This window comes from Protopterus annectens, chromosome 3.part1 (genome assembly GCF_019279795.1).
Source record: "Protopterus annectens isolate FY-2018-M chromosome 3.part1, PAN1.0, whole genome shotgun sequence".
Classification (NCBI taxonomy): domain Eukaryota; kingdom Metazoa; phylum Chordata; order Ceratodontiformes; family Protopteridae; genus Protopterus; species Protopterus annectens.
This window is the reverse complement of record NC_056732.1, coordinates 1,008,597,475-1,008,617,501: the sequence shown is the minus strand read 5'-3', so window position 1 is coordinate 1,008,617,501 and position 20,027 is coordinate 1,008,597,475. Positions and strand designations below refer to the sequence as shown.

At 42.7% G+C, this 20,027-nt stretch overlaps 1 protein-coding gene across 2 annotated transcripts in view; it reads right to left on the bottom strand.

Moving 5' to 3' along the window:
* Positions 1-20,027, bottom strand: part of ARFGEF1 (ADP ribosylation factor guanine nucleotide exchange factor 1) — a 4,299,619-nt gene that overhangs the window by 870,817 nt on the left and 3,408,775 nt on the right. For both annotated transcript variants that reach the window (XM_044067163.1, XR_006364243.1), the window contains exons 31-32: positions 10,910-11,045; positions 10,674-10,812 (exon numbers count right to left, since the gene is read on the bottom strand). In XM_044067163.1, coding sequence (XP_043923098.1) covers positions 10,674-10,812; positions 10,910-11,045 — 275 coding nt within the window. The remainder of the gene's footprint in view (positions 1-10,673; positions 10,813-10,909; positions 11,046-20,027) is intronic.

The window sequence follows — 20,027 nt, the reverse complement described above, 5'->3', positions numbered from 1 at the left end:
AAAATGTGATATGGAGGCCATCTGCACCTTGTTGGTGGAGAAAGTAGACACTTTCTGAAAAAGTTCTGATAGGAAATCTAACATTGATGGAAGAGGAACAGAAAAAAGATTAAATCCTCTTGAAGAAGTCCAGATAATACATTTTTACCAAAAAGATTTATTAAAGCAAATGGAAGACTGTTTTTACAGGCAGAAATAATCTGAACCACCAAAGAGGAAAGCCAGGCATCTCTGGCTATTGTCAGAATTGGAGAAACCATGCAGTCAACTTTAGGGCTTCTAGATCCAGTAGAGGCAGTCTGTATGGGTGACTTAACAGATCCAGACTGGGATCCAACACTCAAGCAGGATGTATCAAGTGAGGCCAAAGGAAGGTGAACCAAACCTGCCAAGGCCAAAATGAAGCAATGAGGATCACTCTAGTCTTGCACCTTCTGGCTTTCTGAATAAATTTTGTCAAGAGTGGAACGAGGGGAAAGGCATAAAGGAGACCCAAAGGCCAATTATGAACTAAAGCATTCCTCTATGACTGTCCCTGTGGAGGAATTAGGACAAAATAACTGCTGCACTTGTTGTTCAGGTATGAGCAGAGAGGTACCAGCAATGTTGGCCGCAGTGGCTCAAGATTTCTGTTGCCAATGTCTGGTTGAGGGATCACTCATGAGGCAGTAAAATTGACCTGCTCAACTTTTCCTCTAGCACATTTGACATCTCCAGGATGTGTGTTGCTATCAGAAAACAGTGGGAAGACATTGCCCATTGCCACACTCTCATAGCCTCCTGACAAAGTAGATACAATTGTGTTCCCTATTGTCTGTTGATGCACCAGACTACCACCATGTTGTCTGTCTGGATGGAAATCACACCCTTAAGGAGGAGGTCTTGAAAAGCCTGCAACGCTAGAAGGACAACATCATCTCCAAGACAATGATGTGAAGGTTGGCCTCTAGGGGGTGACCAAATATCTTGAAAAGTCTTCCTTTTAAAATACTCCCCCCAACCCAGAAGGGACACATCCATGGTTACTGCCGCCTGGAGAAATGGTGAACAAAAGAGTCTTCCTTCTGTTACTGATGGGGAGGCTGTCCACTATTTGATATGGTTTTGGTAAACTTGTATGAAATTAATTTTGGCATGGAGGGGGTGTAGACTTTGACCACTGGACTGAGAGAGTCCACTGTAATACTCTCATGTGGTACCTTGCCAGTGAAACAAATGTGATGGTAAAGGCCATCAAACCTGACAAAGAATCAACCTTGCTTAAGGAGGAGGATGCTGAATCACCTGAGAGGCTACTATTCATAAGGATAGCACTCTGGCATCTGAAAGCTTGGCAATTTGAAGAACTGTGTGGATATGACACCCTTTAAACTCTATTTGTTGCATGGGAGGAAGGTGACTTTTTGATTGACCATGATCGTCAGTAGCTCTGTAAGGCCAAGTAGTAATAATTCCTGTTGTTGTACCAGAAGTAGTTGAAAGGAGCCAATATTCTAAGTACGTGAAGATCTGGATCCTTTGCAGTCAAAAATGAGCTGCTACAAATGCCATAACCTTTGTGAACAGCCGGGGGGGGGGGGGGGGACTGTGGTAAGATTGAAGGGCAGTGCTCTGAATTGAAAGTGACTGGCTCCCACCCAGAAATGCAGGAATCTCCTGGAGTGTCTCTGCATTTTTATGTGACAGCAGATGTCCTGGAGATCTACAGAGCACATCCAATCACTCTTCCTCAACAAAGGTAATATGGGCTGTACTGTGACAATCTGGAACTTTGTCTGTCTCATGAATTGTCTAAGACGGCAGAGGTCGCAAATCAGCCTGAGGTCCTGCCTTTTTCAGGACTAAAAAGAACCTGGATTAGTCTTTGGCTCTTAACTAGTCTCACAGAACCTCCTGGATGACTATTTTCTAGCAACTTTGAAACCTCTGTTGCTGCAGATTCCAACTGACTGAGTGGAATGTTGGTAATCTAACTTCTTCTTTGGAGGGTAAGAAAAGGGAATGGTTAAGCCTCTGGTTATTATCCTTAGCATCTAGGAATTCAATGTAATGTTCAGCCAGGCTTGTAAGTGTAAGAATAAGTGCCCCCCATAACACTTCAGTAGCGCTGATAGGGTGTCTATGTGAAAGGATCACGAGAACCCTGATTCTGTGATCCATCTCCACCTCTAGGGCACTGTCCACTTGAGTTACCTACTCCTCTGCCTTGGTGACAGGGTCAGTCTTCAGGAGTGTCTTGGTGCTAACCCTGTGATTTTCTGAACCACAGCTTCTTACCACCCCTTTGGTTCCTAGGAAAGGTTCTCTGTGGAACTTAGAAACAGATTCCCCCAGTTGACAGGGCTTACTATCCTGCTCACTCCCAGAAAGAGTTTCTTTAACTTTTTGTCCAAAAGGGGTGGAGCCATTAAATGGGGCATTAATGAAAGATATTCTAAAACTTTCTGCAAAATTGCAAACACTCATCCAGGCACGCCAACACGTGGTGATGTTGATACCTGCTGCTCTGGCTGTATCATCAGCTGGATCCAAAGTGCTCTGCAGGGTAGACAGTTGGGTGTCCACTGTTTTTAGAACAGCCACTGGCAAATTACCCATGAGGGAGTTGGAAATCTCCTTGGTTGGGTCCTTCTGAAAATAAGTTATGTATGCAAGGTAATTCAACACTCTAAGTGTGAAAGTCACTGAAGTATTAAGTTCATTTTCGCAATGTATCCCAGCAACCTTGACTCTCTGTTGGGGAAGTGAGCAGCAGAGCTTCCCTCAGACAGTTCCTTTTTTGTAGCTGCTGCTGCTACCATGACATCTACTGGTGGTCCTTTAGTCCAATAACTCCTGTCCTTTGGGGCAACTAAGATCCTGTCTAGCTTTTTATGGATAGGTTCCACTACATCAGGGTCCTTTCATGTCCACTCTGCCAAAAGATCTATAAGGGCATTTGTGGGTGGTACTATGCAGGAAGCAGATGAGCCAGAACCAAAGGACTCAAGGAACACAAATTCATCTGGGGACGAGGTTTTGGTGGACACCCCTGCCAACTTCATCAATTCTAGAATGTCACCAAATATGACATCTTCCTATAGGTTCATTGGTGTTTACTATGCTAACAACCATAAGGGCCTTTTTAAGCCTAGCCATGCATCCTAAATTTCTGACAAGTTCTGATACCCTTGATAAGTGTGAGGATGAGCCTGGGAGATAAACCATTTACAGGTTACCCATGTCCATTAGATACATAGGTGCCAAACCAGGGATAGATTTCCGGTTTCCCATCCAATTGTCCAAGTTGCACTTGGGTTAGGGAGGAACTCTGCTTCACATGGATGGGGAGCCTGTTTCACAGACGGTGTAGTCTCTGGGATACATACTTATCTCTCCAGCAGGTCCTACTTATATCACAGGCAAGGTTTCAATCTTTAGAACAGGTAATTCTGGTGCTGTCTGTTTTGTGGATATGCAGGAGGTCCATCAGAGTGGGGTCTGACAATGCCCTGTATGCCAGGTATAGATCTCCCCTCAAAAGCCTGTACGAAACAGAATATAGGGACATGGCCTTAAGGCGGTCTGGATAGGACATTTTACTTTCGCCCTGTATTCTTTTAGTGAGGAACCTCTGTGGACATTCCAATTGTTGAATATGTCTGACTAGATACAGACCAATGGGGGCATTGTACTCAATGATAAGTCTGATGAATGACAAATACACTGGAACAATGACTTCCTTGGACTTAGATACCATACCTTAGTTTATACGTTGTGCAACATAGAGTGATTTCCTCAGCACTGTAGACACATGATGGTCAAATGCTTGATTCCTACCTATGTGTGTCCCTAAGTCCCTGACTACTGGGTCATCTCTAAGGGATGTGTTTGTCAATATGATACTTACCATGGATGGATGGCTTCCCAAAGGATACTATTATGCATTTCTTGGCATTTAGTTTTAGTCCATGGCTCTAACACCAGTTGTTTGTCTGTGTCAGCCCCTCCTGGAGAACATTTGTGTTAGTGTGAGATTCAATGACAGCTTCTAATTTGCAATCATCTGCAAATTTAGTCAGCCAGAGACCACTGACATTGGCCTTGACTTCTGAGAAGTAAATGCCAAAGAGAAGCGATCCAAGGACTGATCTCTGAAGGACTCCACTTGTGACTGGCCTCTTTGTAGAGGTGGACTCCCCCAATTCTAACTTCCTGGGTCCTGTCTGTGACCCAGCTGGTTACCCACTGGCTGACATTAGGGTTTGTACCTAACCTTCTGCATCTGTCAACAATGCCTGAGTGGGGTATTGTGTCAAATGCCTTGGCCAGGTCAAGGTAGGCAGTGTGAATGATTTTTGCCGTCATCCATTGCTTTGGTGAGCTTCTCAAAGAAGTCCACCAGGTTGAGTAGGCATGATCTGCCCCTGACGAAACCAAACTGGGTTGGGTCCAGTCTTTGGAGGTTTACTACATCTCTACTGATCATCTCCATGATAATTCTTTCCATGGCTTTACATATAGGACTAATAAGACTTATGGGTTTGTAGTTTCTAGGGTCTGTCCATGGCCCACATTTGTGCACAGGGATGACTGCTGCCTTTCTCCATTCAAGAGGCACGAAGTCTGTTTGGAGACTACAGTTAAATGGTAATTCCAGAGGCCCTGATAGCTCATGTTTCATGCTATTTAGAAGGCATTCGGGGATACTGTCTGAGCTCATTGATGCAGTGTTCTTCATCTTAGAGAGAGCATTAAGGGCCTGTTCCCTTGTGACAGTAGGGGGAGTTACATTTGATGATATTTCCTGAGGGAAGGTTGAGGGGGAGAGAGAGGTAAAGTTGTTCATAGGTGTTTACTAGGTTAATGACCACAAGGGCTTTTTTAAGCCTAGCCATGCACCCCAAATCTCTTCCAAGTACTGATATCCTTGATAAGTGTACACAGGGGCTTGGGAGATGAAACATTTAAAAGCTAGGGCTTGGGAGATGAACCATTTACAGGTTGCCTGTGTCTATTAGAGACATAGGTAACAAACCAGGGATGAGTTTCCTGCTCCCCATCCAATTGCCCAGGTTGCACTTGAATTGGGTCAGGTAGGAACTCTGCTTCACATGGATGGGAAGCCTGTTCCATAGATGGGGTAATCTCTGGGATACATACCTGTCTCTCCAGCAGGTCCTATTTATATCACAAGCAAGTTGTAAGTCTTTAGAATGGGTAATTCTGGTGCAGTTTGTTTTGCGGATATGCAGGAGCTCCATCAGAGTGGGATCTGACAATGCCCTGTATGTCAGGCATAGATCTCCCCTCAAAAGCCTGTAGGAGACAGCATACAGGGATAGAGCCTTGAGGTGGTCTGCATAGGACATTTTACTTAAGCCTTGTATTCTTTTAGCGAGGAACCTCTGTGGACGTTCCAGTTGTTGACAGATAGTGTGAATACAGATGTTAGTGACAGGTACATCAAAATCTGGATTATTCACCTATACTCAATGTGCTTCACTGCATTGCTACTTGGCTATCTTACCATTCCTTTCTACATTTTGTAGAAGAATAGTTGCATTTGCAGAAGAAGAACCTTCAAACTTCTTGAAATTGCTGTTTGTTTATTATTATTGTGAGCATCAGTACAGCAGTGTGTGTGTGTGTGTGTGTGTGTGTGTGTGTGTGTGTGTGTGTGTGTGTGTGTGTAGGGGTGTACGTGTGTATGGAGGAGTAATGGCTTTTACTACACTCATTTGACAGCAAAAAAACTGAAATATATGACTGTACATATTGCTATATTTCTTCACTCATTAGATTACAATTAGATATATAGTGTTTACAACTTGTTGGGCACATAAGTGTGTATGTGTCAGCACACATTCATGTGTGCACATATGACTATGTGGGTGCTGCAATGGGTTGCAGTATATGCATCTGCAAGAAAAAGGTTTCTGTAATAAAGCACCACATTGAGAGAAATAATACACACACATTTCCAATATGTAACAAACAAAATATATACTACAAAACAATGAATCACATACAACACACACAAATAAGTATATCGAAAAATTTCAGTCTGTTTTGATTTCAGCCTGGAAATAATTGAGAAGATCTTACTGAATTTATCAGCCAGGAGGTTTGCTATATCTTCTGGCTCAGTATAGGTGGTTCCATTTACAATGAGCTCTGCACACAATTTTGTATTGTCTTTGAGGTTGCGGACATAGCTAAAGAATGCTTTGTGGTTGTCCTTGGCCTGGGAGTCAAACTTACCTTAAATTTGGCTTTGGTAGACTTTATTTGTCCTCTGAGTTGTTTGTTTAGTTTGACGAGAGTGCTTTTATCATGCTGGGTGCTGCACCTCCTAATTTCTGCCATGATTTTCTTCATCCTGTTATACAGCCTACTGATTTTGTGATTTCAACAATGGGGCTTGTTTTTTTTAGTTAGTTCTGTACTTCTTCCTGGTGGGTACAGCTGCCTCTATACAGTTATTAACATGCTTGTACAGGGTTTCTGTGAACAGTTCTACATAGGCAGCAGTGTTCTCAGGGTTTATGGGGCTTGGAATTTTGCCAGTTTCTCACATAACAGCAGGAGGTTAGCCTTAGAATAGTTCCTGAACATTCCAAGTTTAGCTGGGGGGTGTCCAGGTTTTATTTTTATTTCAAAGGAGACCGTTTTTTGGTCTTACTTTACCAGGGAAGGCATTACAGTAGGAGGTGTGCAGAAGTCTCCCATATTAGTGAGGATCAGATCCAGTATGGTTGCACCCCTGGTTGGTGTACTGAGTAGCTGGTCAAGGAAGTTTGTGTTTACAAAAAACAGGAATCTCTGTGCATGCATGTATGTTTGGTGTCATACAGGATTCCCAGTTAATAGTTGGGTAATTAAAGTCACCCATTAATATGGTATTGGGTTGGATGGTTAGTATTTCTAATGAGTTTAAATACATGATATGGGTTTCCTGGGTCATAGAGTGGGGACCTATAGCTTGCAAAGAAGTGGTACTGGATTTCACCTATGGTAATTTGAACATGGAGCAGCTTGAGTGCATTGTCCTGTTTGTCCAGCCTTGAAGTATATTTATTTTTGATGTAAACAGGCACACCTCTACCTTTAGTCCCTGCTGTGAAGTAGTTGGCCTAAATGTGTGGAAGGCATTATAACCTTGCACTGTTGGTGTGCACTCCACGGCTTTAAACCATGTCTCAGTGACAGCACAGACATCAGCATTCTCTAGGGTAAAGAGAGCTTCTACGGAGTGAAGCTTTTGACTCCTAGCACTGAGCAGTAATACCTGCACAATGCTAGGGGGGATCTACAGGACCCTTCACTTTCATCCAAATCTGTGTCTTTGGTGATAGACTCTGATGAAGAGTCTAAGTGCTTCCATTTGCAGGTCTGTTTTGTAGCACCATGTCTATGTGGAACCTCTGCAAACAGAACTGAATAAGACTGGGAATTTGAGGGGTGAGCATTCTCTATGCCTAAAGGTTCTGACTGTCCCCATCAATCAAAATGAGAGGAATAATTCATAGGGTCCACTGGGAGTTGGGACAGAACCAACCCAAGGGCAACACTTGACTTCTTGGTCCAACTAGGACCAATTCAAAAGCCTCGAAGGAAGGTGTGAAGGCTGCCAGCCTAGCCAAATAGAATCTGATACATAATTCTGGCATTTGTAAATATAAATATAAAATACAGGCTTGTTTCTTAAATGAAAGAAAACACTGTAAAATGTGAAATTCAAGACTGTAGCAACATTGCCATCTGCTGTAAGGAAAACTAAGCCAAGAATTTCAAATGTTCTTTGAAATTAAAATTATGTTTTGTATGTCCTTTTAAGTTAGAATTTAGAGTTGACTGAGTCTGGAGTAAGCATCTTGCCTATTGTTTTAAGGCTAAAGTTAATGACCAGAATTTACACGTGGACTGTCCTTTATTGCTCTAAGTGTAAAAGAATGTAAATGTAGTTTCTGTGGCCTGGAAACCAGGAAAATGTAAACAAATGATGTAATGTTTTATCAGAACTGCAGTTTCAATTTAAACAGTGAGAACCAGAGATTATTAAGCATTTTGATCTCGACTATCTAGCTCAGCACTGCCTATGCTCTTAAGTAAGTTATTTTAGTAGTATGTTTTCTTGTAGAAATAGCTAGGACTATAAAGACTAGACTAAGTGTTTTTCTGTTATATCAGAACTTTCCTACAGAATTATTTTACATTTCTGTGTGATCTCTGAACTCGAGCAGCATTGTATTGTAGTAGTATTGACTTGTGTTTTAATTATTTATTATTAAATATTTTAAAAACCTTTTACCTGTGGCTGGTTTGTGTAGACATAAGCTAAGCTCTAGAGTACATTGCATATTTATAGAGTTTATTGTACAAAGCCACTCTAATAGCCTTAGACTGTTTAGTCACACTTACCAATTGGATAATACTATTGCACAGTAATAGTTGGACACCCTTTTAAGGGACTTTGGGTAGCTGATAATTATTAGCTTGTGGTGTCAGTAATTACTACCATATAGTCTGGGTAAAGAGGCACAGCTGGAGAATCTCTGTCAGCCTTTCCCAGGAGTGTCTGTGAAGTTGTATAAATACTTATCTCAAAGTATGTATGTGTGTCAGCTACTTGGGCAGGGGCTCGAAGCACTTGTTGGACAGAGAGGGTACTGGAGGTTAGCTTGCCAGCTAGGCTGAGATCTAGACCCTATAGCTGTGCCAGTGGGGAGTCTTATTGGGGACCTGGGAAGCAAGGGAGCAACCAGCCCCAGATTGACTGTGATCTCTGTTGTGTGCACTTACGGGAAATTGTACTTTACTGTCTGTATTTGTTATCATTTCCTCTTATATGAGATGCCCTCCCTGGTGTTAGTAGTGAAGATTGAGGATCCTTGATTGCTGGGATAGGGCATGGGCATCGCAGCAGGTTCTACAATTGGAGCCAAGGAAATGTCCCCCCTATCCAAAGACTCAGGAACTTTCCCTGGTCCAATTTAGGTTGCTTCCGAGGAAGAACTTGGTCCTGAGCTGACTCTATCACTGGAACCCTAGAAATACGAGCACCAATGTTTCAGCTCTGAAACTCATCTCAACCTAAAATAATTGCAGTCAAGATTAAGAGATGTTGCCCTCTCTGAAGTTTCATGAAATGTTAACTCCAGCTGAGGTGTTGGGAGATCTCAGACCCATGGGGACCAGATCTGAAGGGAAGGCCAGTACTGGAGATACAAAGGGAGGGGTAGTTGGACTTGTACCTGGAGCTCCTTGTGGAGAAGATGCTGGGAGAACTCTCAGCTGGATATCTGACCTTAAGAATGCCCTCATCATATGGTTAACATACATCTTGGTAAGGCTTCTCGTGGACCAAACCAACTTTAACAACGATGCCACTGATGGAGGTCTGCAGTACCATCTCTCCTGTAATATGGGTGAATGCAGCCCAGGATTCATTGGATCTGGTGAAACATAGCTTGAGGAGAGGCAGTTCAGATCCAAATAACCAGTGGATTTGACTTCCTTCGAGTTTTAGGTGATGGAGCCAAAGGATCTGCAGACCATTTTCTGGATTCCGCAGATATTTTCTCTTCAGAACTCTTTTCCTCAGTTTTTTCTGTAGATTTCTCTGCCTCTCTTTATTTTTCCCTTGACTTCTCCCTTTCCTGTTCCTTTGTTTTGTCTACTGTCTGGTGAAGCTGAAGCTGGTCTAGGAGTAGTAGAAATGGTGTGAGAGGAAGAAGACCCTGCCTGAAGGAGGAGCAAGCCTTTCAATAAAAGTTTCTCTTTCCTGCCTTGAATGGCCTTGGACCCAAATGATGCACTAACACTGCAGTCAGCTGCTAGACGGGTAGAACCCACGCAATATACACACAGACAGTGCAGATCTTTGGATGGAATTGTGTGTCCACAGACCAAGCACTTCTTAAATCCTTCTGCTTTTTCTGACATGAGAAAGATTCACAGTATCATACTAAAAATAACTATTGAAAAAAAAATCCTAAATGTTATTTTCTACTACTTTTTCTGACAACTCTCCTGAAAATCAGCCACACAGAAAAGTCTTGACAGCTAACTATATTTAATAACTAACTGATAACTATCTTAAACTGTAACCACACTAAGAACAAGTATCTAGATTACTATGCTAACACTAAGAAAAACTATCTATCAGGAAAAAGCTACAAAGGTGAAAACACGTCTATAGGAAAAAATTGTAATACTAAATTAAAGGGTTCAGGAGGAGCCAAAAATACCTATAGTTGATATAAAAAAAAAATCCTTTTACTTACTGTGAAACAGAGCTCTCGGACACATATCTGGGAGGTTCAGGTGGCAACTCAGATCTGAAGTAATTCAGTAAAAAGGAGGGAATTATTGGTAGGGGAGGAGTCAGAACCTTGGGGCCACAGCTTTTGAAGAAGATGCCGAGGTCGGATCTGGCTAGATCCAACAGCCCAAAGGTTGAATTAGACGAAAATAGGCAATGTTGGATCAATTGTTTCAACAATTACATAATATTATAATATGAAACATTACATTATTCTAGACAAGTGATCTTATTCTTGGAATGCACCTCAACAACAAACCAACTATATCCATCCATTTTATTTTAAACTGATTATCCTACTGAGGGTCAACATAACCAAATTAAATCATAGAATTATATGAATTTACTGAAGAAAATATTCACTTACGCATGAGGAATTGTTGTTTTAAATATATCTAACATACAGTGACATGTTTTGTCCCATGTTTCTAGTAAAAATTTTTCTCCATTAAGTATCACAACGTTTTCCAGGCAGTTTGTCCCAGATCGAGCAAGTTGTTCATTATCTTAAAAAAAGGAAAATAACACAAATATTATTTCACAATAAAGAAGGCAGTATTCAAATATAACTCTCTAAGACAAATAAAATACTGCAAAAAGTACCTTGCTGTACACACCAGTACAGTTGTGCAAATATATCATCCAAAAGGACATCACTGAGCACTTCAAAATATTGAGTGAAAACATCACAGATGGCATAAAGTGCATGATTACAGGTTGTTGTCATCCACTCAGCTTTCTGGAAAAATATATGCAAAAAAAAGTCACAGGCTCATTAGTCCATCTTTTTTCTGATGAACAATTACTATCAGCACACAGCTATTCTTAGCATTGTTTGTGCTCATAATTATTAAACAGAGTATGTAAATGGATTAGTCAGTGAGAATGACCGAAAACACAAGGCTTAGGATATAGTATAAAACAAATTTTCTACACAACATTGCTCTCAAAACACTTAACAAAAGTACTTTACATACTGGTGTAGCAAACTTGAAGATGAAATAACATACATATTATATCCACTGATCTTCAAGGAGGCTTTCTAAAAGTGTTTAACTGTTGGGACTGTCACTTCTGATACCCCTAGCTTGGCATACTTGTTCTCTTCATCCCGTGTGCTCAAGGGTGTGGGTGCACCCTGCAAGCACATGGCAAGATGTGACGCACACTGGGAAAGCAGAGCATGCTCAGTCTCTGAGCTTATCATTCCATCCCTCACCTACTGGGTAAGCACAATCTGCAACATAACAAACAAAAAAACACAATGGAACAGAATAAAATAAATTATACATCAGTATGACCTAAAAGAAAATTAATCTGCATCTGCAGGATGTCAAGAATATTTAGATGTAAGGATAGACAAGAAGGGCAGTAAGACCTCAGTGCAGAAGGCATCTACTCAAATCACTGGCACATAATATTACGACTGACTATGGAAGCATTCTTCAGTGCATAACTCTTTGGAAGAATCCCAAGTAGTAAAAAAATTAAACTTAGCAGGAGGCTAGAGCCAGAAGAAGGCCAAGTCCAAGAACAGTTTTAAACACCAAGGTGTCAGAAGATGACCAATTTCTTGAATCACATTCAATCAATAGTGTCTACTGAAAGTATGAACTGAAAACCATGTTTTCATGGTATAAATATCTGCAAAAGAAACATTTCTTTCTAGATGATTTTTGCCCTCCTTGCCTGCTAACCATCAAACATCCAACTGAAAAGCGTCCATTCATTCCTTAACTCTGAAGATTCTACCCACAGCAGAGGCAAACTATCCAAAAGGGTTATCACAGTAGCCATGAGGTTGCCCATCCTCTCTGCCAGCATTCGTAAATGCCCAAGCCATTATCTAAACTCAGGCCACCTGGTCCATAGTCAAGACTGTATCCATCAATGCAACCTGAACTGGCACTGTAACAAAGGCATTTTTGATGTTAGCATCTAGAAGCACCCATGCCCCTGATGGAGTGTTTCTTGACAGCAGTATTTTCAAAGAAATTGTTCGGCATTTGATAGCAAAAGACAATGCAATCAGCAATCCATCTGGAAATGTTCTGCTTAGCTATGGCAAGCCCTTCTTTCCTTGAAGCACAGGATGTGCACAACTCTTCAACTATCCTAAATTCATACATCCTTTTCAGGATTGGTATACTAGTAAAGAATATCCAAAATGTAAAAGTCACTCTATGCCATGGACTCTGACCATGAAAAGGAAATAGGGACATTAAATAGTTTGGTTTAAATCAGCTCTGACAACATTTTTAAAGAGAAAACAAGGATCAATGCCAAGACAAACTAATCCTTGTGAAAGATCGAATAAAGTCACTAGTGATAACAGTCTAAAGCTCAAAGTTCTTGCAAGTGGAGGTGATACCCAGCATCTTCAAAGACAAGAAATTCAAAACTTAAATCATTTGAAGGAAAGACAGGAATACCTATCAATCATCATGTTCAACTCCCAAAGAGGAGACAGATTCTATAAAGGCTTTCAAAACTGAAGAATCATTAGGGGAATTGCTTAACCTGCTGGTGTCAGGCCAAAATTCTCCTTTTCACAAGGTTTTAACATGTATACACGTCATGATCATGCATGAGTTTTGAAAAAAAAAAAGTTAAATAGAATGCTAAAATTGGTCAGAAACATATGCAAGTCAACTATCTGAGGTAGCAAAGAACTCCTCTCTACAAAGATGGAGATCCTCTTCCACAAAGCTGTATATTTAAAGTGAACAAGCTTCTTGGGGGCTTCAATCAACTCCACTCAAACAGGAAGATCCAAAAAAGTCATTACCCAGTAAGATAGGAGATGATGGATAATGACCCAAGGTTGGGAGAATTTGACTTGTAATGGGATTGCTTTTTGTACCATAAGGGACCTAAAAGCAAGAAACCACACCAGAATTTTACAAGTAAATAAAGAACAAGAAGGGATAATGTAAAGATATAAAGACATTTTCAAAGCCAAGCTAGACAGGACACATCCACCATCAATTCCACCTTCCACTACTAAATCAGACATAAAAGGGAACAGGAAACCATGTTTTCTCACATTTCTGTATTGCTAACAGAGCCACCAATCTGGCACGTACACTGTTATTTAAAAAGCTTAAACTACGCTACTGTCCAAAAAATCACTCCAAATCAGAAAGAAAACAGAACTATTTCCTTAGAAGTGGCCAAGAAAGCACTACCTCTTTGATTAGACCTACTTTTACACTCAAGAGCAGGACCTGCACAACAGAATTTATTGACATTTGATTACCAGAAAAGCCTGATTGGGTAAATGCCCATTTTCAGCACAGGCCCAGGGAGAAAAGCTCCAAAGTATTACAAAAACATTTTAAGAACAAGAATTTTACAATCTTCAAAAATAATACAATAAAACAACAATAAAAATCCACAGTTTAAACAATTATACCAAATTAAAAATAATGTGAAAACATTGGTTAAGAACCGATACAACGAACATGACAATGATTTAAAACTTAGAGAAATTTTAATCAGTTTAGAGAAATTAAAGGTAAGTTGGTACAACACAAACAGGAACTGCGATGTGAAGTGGGAGAAAAGAAACAGGGGTTTGGCATATTCAAACAGAGGGACAGGGGGAGAGAAACTGACTTAAGTAAGGGAGTGATAGAAAAAAAGGGGAGTAAGGAGGTGGAAGGTATGAATAGGTACCTGTTCATATTTATAGATGTAATTTATCCTTTGGTTGAGCAACTACAGACAGATTTGGGTTAGGAAGTCTTTCAGAATAGTTTTAAATGATTAGAGGGACTGCCTATAGATATAAAAAATCTAGGAAGTCTGTAAACATTTGAAAAACATCTCAAGCAGAACTTGCAGAAAGAATCTAAGTGCATCTGCTTTAGAGACAGGGGCTAACTGTTTTTGCAGCTTATAACAAAATGCACTCCCTCATACTGCAAGCATTAGGGGCCCATTAGGATTAGCATTAGGGAGATTATGGGTACGAATGGAGAGATGAAAAGTCAGCAAGCAAAAGAGAGTAGTAGTGCTGAAATTTAATTCATCCTCAAGTCTTGGTGAGTACCTTCAGGAGGTGGACCTTGTTTTCACAAAATCTCACCAAGGTGACACTGATATATACAGACTGCATTTATACAGCATATATCATGGACAGAAGTAGGTCAAAAACTAAAAAATATAGCTGGGTGCACAAGACCCAGGATAATAACGTGCCCAATCCTGGTAGGTGTACTGGTACTAGGACTGGAAAAGACAACAGTGTAGAATCCTCAAAATACGGAAACATTCCTACAATGGGGCCAGGCCAAGCCCAGGTGGAGGATGGGCCCCCTGCTGTAGAAGAAAGTAGCAGTCCGCAAAAAACACAAAAACTGATAGGTCAAAGAAGCGCCATAAAGATAATAAAGTGGACTACTGAGGAAAAGAAAGAAATTATGTATAGTTACTATTATGCAAAAAGCCCAGACTTTCCAGACACAAGATATACAAAACAATTAAGAGAGAAATTGGAGGAAAGAAAAATACTTCTGCAAGAAAAACTGTCAGAAGCCTCAAATGAAAATCTGTGTTCATAAATACAACAGATTTGTGAAAAACAGTATACAGATCAAGAAACCTTGATTTGTTTGGAAAAAGAAGCATTTGTAGAAGTGCGAAAATATAAACAACAAAACCAAGAGACATTTGAAAAGTATAAAAAAGAAATATGGACATGGGAAAGAAAGAGAGCCATGATATGGTGCAATATTTATGCAAAGGAGAAAGCCAAATTAATCAATGTAAAGAAAGCAGCCCCAAAGATATTTGAAGAGAAATACAGGCAAAGGCATCTGGATATGGAAAATTTCACAATAAAAAATAATATCACAAAGATGGAATGTAGAAAAGAAGATCGGTAAAGTAGAAGTTAAAAAAACAGAAGTTGAAGTTATGATTTAATGTACTCACCATAACTTCAGATGTTTGGGATCCATCTCGCCTACATTCTGACTGATGGGTTCGGAGCCGATCCCTCGGCTCCGACTCGGCACGCTTATACCAAAGAGCGAAGTCTCTTATTGGCTGAGCTTACTATATCCCAGGATGCACCACTACCAGTCCCCCAGATCTAGTTTGTCCGCATACATGCACACACACATACGCTGCTTATATAACATCGTCAGATGAAACAAGATAAAAAACAGTAGAACTCAAAACCGTTCAATCTCTTCTGATCTCCAAGGCAGGGGAAGGAGGGTGGGTATTAGGAATGTAGAGATGGATCCCAAACATCTGAAGTTATGGTGAGTACATAACTAAAAGATGTTATGTGATCCTATCTCGCCTACATTCTGACTGATGGGACAGCGTCCCTAGCACCTGAATCCTGGGTGGCTCACTGGAAAACACTCCCGAGTACCGTGGAACCAAATGATGCTCGCCCTTTAGATGCCACATCCAATTTATAGTGGGAAATGAAAGTGTGTGGGTTGGACCAAGTAGCCGCAGCACAAATCTCAGAAATAGCGAGCTTGGAATGAAAAGCAATAGAAGTAGCCATAGCTCTGGTAGAGTGAGCTTTGATAGATGTTGTAAGTTGCTTATTTGAAGAGGAATAAGCCTGAGTTATGCAATCTCTAATCCATTTGGAGATAGTAGCTTTAGTGATGGTTTTACCCAATTTATTATCTGAAAAGGACACAAACAATTGGTCCGTTTTTAATTTGTTGAGTCCTGTCTAGATAGAAGCGCAATTGCCTGTGAACATCCAATTTATGCAAGGTGTATTCCGCTTCATTTGAGAATTTTGGAAAGAAAACTGGTAGCTCTAGAGATTGTTGGAGACAGAGATTAGAACAAACCTTTGGAACAAAAGATGGATTAGGCCTAAGTGAAACTCTATCCTTGTGAAAAATCAAGTACGGTGGTTTGATAGATAGGGCTTGAAGTTCTGAAACTCTTCTTGCAGAGGTAATTGCAACTAAGAAGGCAGTTTTCCAAGACAGATATTTTAACTCACATGTAGCAGCCGGTTTGAAAGGGGAAGATGTTAAGGCACGAAGTACCAAATCAAGATCCCACGGAGGCGCAGGATGAAAAACTGGGGGTCTTAACAGCACAGCACCTTTAATGAAAGTTTTACATAATCTGCTGCTCATCAACGGTGGATCTATGGATTCGTGAAATTTGGAGATAGCTGCTAGTTGGACTTTAATAGTAGAGACTGAAGATCCTTGAGTAAACAAGGATGTTAAAAATTTCAAGACCTCTGGTATCGGGGCAGTAATAGGGTCTAAGCCCCTGAGTTGAGCCCAGATAGCAAACCTCTTCCACTTACTGAGGTACAATTTCTTAGTGGTGGGTTTGTAGGCCGAAGATAAAATGTGAATAACTTCCGGGTCTAAGGTGTGATTTCTGACTAAAGTCGGAAGTGGAGGAGCCAAGCTGTTAATTTCAAAGTGTGAAGGGACTGGTGTTGTCGTCCCGACTGATGAATCAGCAGGTCCGGAGTTAGATCCAAAAACCAAGGACCGTCCAGAGCATGTTTCTTTAGGTAGGGGAACCATACCTGACGAGGCCAGTCCGGAGCAATTAGTATCATTGTGGACCCCAATTGGGAAGCTTTCTGGATGACTTTGGGGAGGAGTGGAACCGGAGGAAAGGCATAAAGTAGTCCTGTTGGCCAAGGTTGGGCTAGAGCATCCGTAGCTGCCTCCCCGAGTCAAGGAAAAGAACCTTTTGCACTTTGTGTTTTGTGGTGTTGCAAACAGGTCGCAGCACGGGGTCCCCCATCTTCTGAAAACCTCAGCTGCTACTGTTTCGTTCAGGGACCACTCGTGAGGAGAGAGAATCGTCCTGCTTAATCTGTCTGCCAATATATTGGATTTCCCTGGAATGTGGGTCGCTACCAGGAAGCGGTTGGTAGCTACAGCCCATTCCCACACCCTCATGGCCTCTCTGCAAAGGGGGTAAGATCTGGTCCCTCCTTGTTTGTTTAGATACCAGACCACCGACATGTTGTCTGTGTGGATAGCGATAATGCCTTGAGGGAGAAACTTGTGGAGGGCCTGTAGGGACAGAAGTACAGCCCTCATTTCCAATACATTGATATGGAGAAAGGTTTCGTCTGGAAGCCAAGAGCCCTGAACTAACCTGCCCAGACAAAGCCCCCCCCACCCTGTCTGGGAGGCATCCGTTGTCAGGGTGGCCACCGGAGGGGGAATAACAAAAGGTCTTCCCTGATTCAGATTGGATGGCTGAAGCCACCAGCGGAGGTCCCGTTTGCACGTTTCTGTAATCAGAATGAGATGATTGAGGGGGAGATTCTGAAAAGACCATTGTGTCGATAACAGCCACTGAAGAATCCTCATGTGCAATCTTGCCAGTGGAACTAGGAGAACCATGGCAGACATCGAACCTAAAAGTTGCAGGACCATCCTGGCTGGGGCTTTGGATCTTGGAAGCAGGGCTTGGACTTGACCTTGTAAAGTTTGAATCCTTTCGGTAGGAAGGAAGATGCGCATCAATTTTGAGTCTATCTCTGCTCCTATGAATCTTATGCGCTGAGAGGGCAGCAAGACAGACTTTGACCAATTGAATGCAATTCCCAGGGAAGCACCCAGGGAGATGGTGGCTTTTAGGTTGTCTATTAGTAGATGCCTGGTGGTGGCAGTCAGGAGCCAGTCGTCCAGATAGGGAAACACTTGGAATCCAAGACTCCTCAGGTGAGCAGTCACTACTGCCAAACACTTGGTGAACACCCTGGGGGCTGTGGTGAGACCAAAGGGCAGTGCACAAAATTGGAAATGACTGTCTCCCAGGCTGAAGCGCAGATACCTCCTGGATGCCTGATGTATCGGTATGTGATAATAGGCGTCCTTGAGATCTATGGAGCACATCCAAACATCCTTCTCCAACAATGGGAGAATGGATTGTAAAGTGACCATTCGGAATTTGGACTTCATGACGGACTGGTTTAGTTTGCTGAGATCCAATATTGGTCTCAGGTCCCCTGTCTTTTTTGGCACTAAAAAGAACCTTGAGTAATTTCCGTATCCGATCTGGTCTGTGGGGACCGGTTGGATGACTCCTTTTTCTAGCAGCTTTGAAGCTTCTGCGGCTGCAATTTCCCTTTGACTGGGTGGTGGGTCCGGGATTTTTTTGGACGGTGGGGGTGAGTGTGTGAAGGGAATGGTGTAACCTCCGGCAATAATCCGAAGCACCCATCTGTCCTGAGTGATAGACTCCCAGGCTTTTAGGTGCTTGGCAAAACTAGCTCCGGAGCAGCACAGCCGGGCAATCCCTCATGAAGTGTGGGAGGCTGAAGAGCCACGATAGGACTCGCGGTCTCCAGAATTGCGGGGCCCTCTGCCGCCTCTGGGACGGCGTCTCCCAGAAAAATTTCCCCGTCCTCTGCCTCTGGAAGGGGAATCTTCCTGCTGTTGAGGAAAAAACTTCTGTGATTTGCGGAACCACATCTTCCTTCCTCTTTTAGCCTTGGGATAAGGCCAAAAGGGAGTGGAATAACGTGCCCCTACGGCAGATAAAGTTTTTCCCTCTTGCTCACAGCGGGTAAGAGTGTCTTTTACCTTAGGTCCAAACAAAGAGGACCCATCAAAGGGAGCGTCGGCGAAGGAAGACTTGAAGGCCTCAGCGAAATGACACAAACGGAGCCAGGCTTGTCTCCGTAGAGCTACGCCTGTGCCTCCCGCTCTGCCCGCCTTCGGCCGCATATGAAATGAGCCTCATGGACGAGTTAGAAATCGAGGTAAGGATAGCCAACTGAGAGCTAACCGACTGGGCTAGCTGCTCAGGTAGGTTACCTGAGAGGGAATCTGACAGCTCCTTGACCAGATCCCTCTGTAGCCTGGTAAAATGTGCCAAATAATTCAGGGACCTTAGAGTAAAGGCCGCTGAAGTCAGGGTGCGCTTCCGTGCCGGTCCATGCTCCTAGACTCCTTATTAGGAGGATGGACAGATGTTGAAGCCTCTGCCACGTCCTGTTGTGTAGCAGATGCCACCACCATGGCATCTACAGCCACGCCTTTCGTCAAGAACTCCTTCTCGGGTGGGGCAGACAAAAATTTGTTAGGGCGAGAAGGCACTGGTTCCACAGTATCTGGATGTTCCCACGCCCTCCGACAAACCAAATCCAGGAGCTCGTTGAAGGGCGGAGACACCCAGGAGGCGGAGGGCTGAGCCCCAAAGGCCTTGAGAAGCACTGACTCATCAGCAGAGGGGGGTTTGGATATCCAGCCGCCTCGTTCCTTAAGAATCTCTAAAATGTCTGCGAATGAGACATCATCTGAGGACGACTTTGGGGACCCCTCCGCATCATCAAGATCAGTGTCCGATGTAAGAGACTCAGGGGAGTCCACGTGCTTCCTCTTGCATGATCTCTTCCTTGGGGCTCCTCGAAGACAACTCGAAGAACCCTCAGGAGGAGGGAACCCCAGTGGGGGTAACCTCAGGCCCAGGGCTCCGCTGCCTAGGGACAGGGGAACTGCCAAAGACCCAGCCTCCATGCCCAGGGAAGGTGCCGGTAAAGCCGTAGAGATGGCCGAAGAAGACTTGGCCAAGGCACTCCTCATAGCTCTGAAAGCCGGACCCCCAGAATCCCGGGAGTGTCCGGTCCCCAGAGCCATGATAGCAGACGGAAGTCCCACAGCCGAAGCACCGAGAGGGAGGCTCGGAACCGACAGCATTGGTCCCGAAACGTCACCCCCGGGTCCGGCCAAAGAAGTCCGCGTGC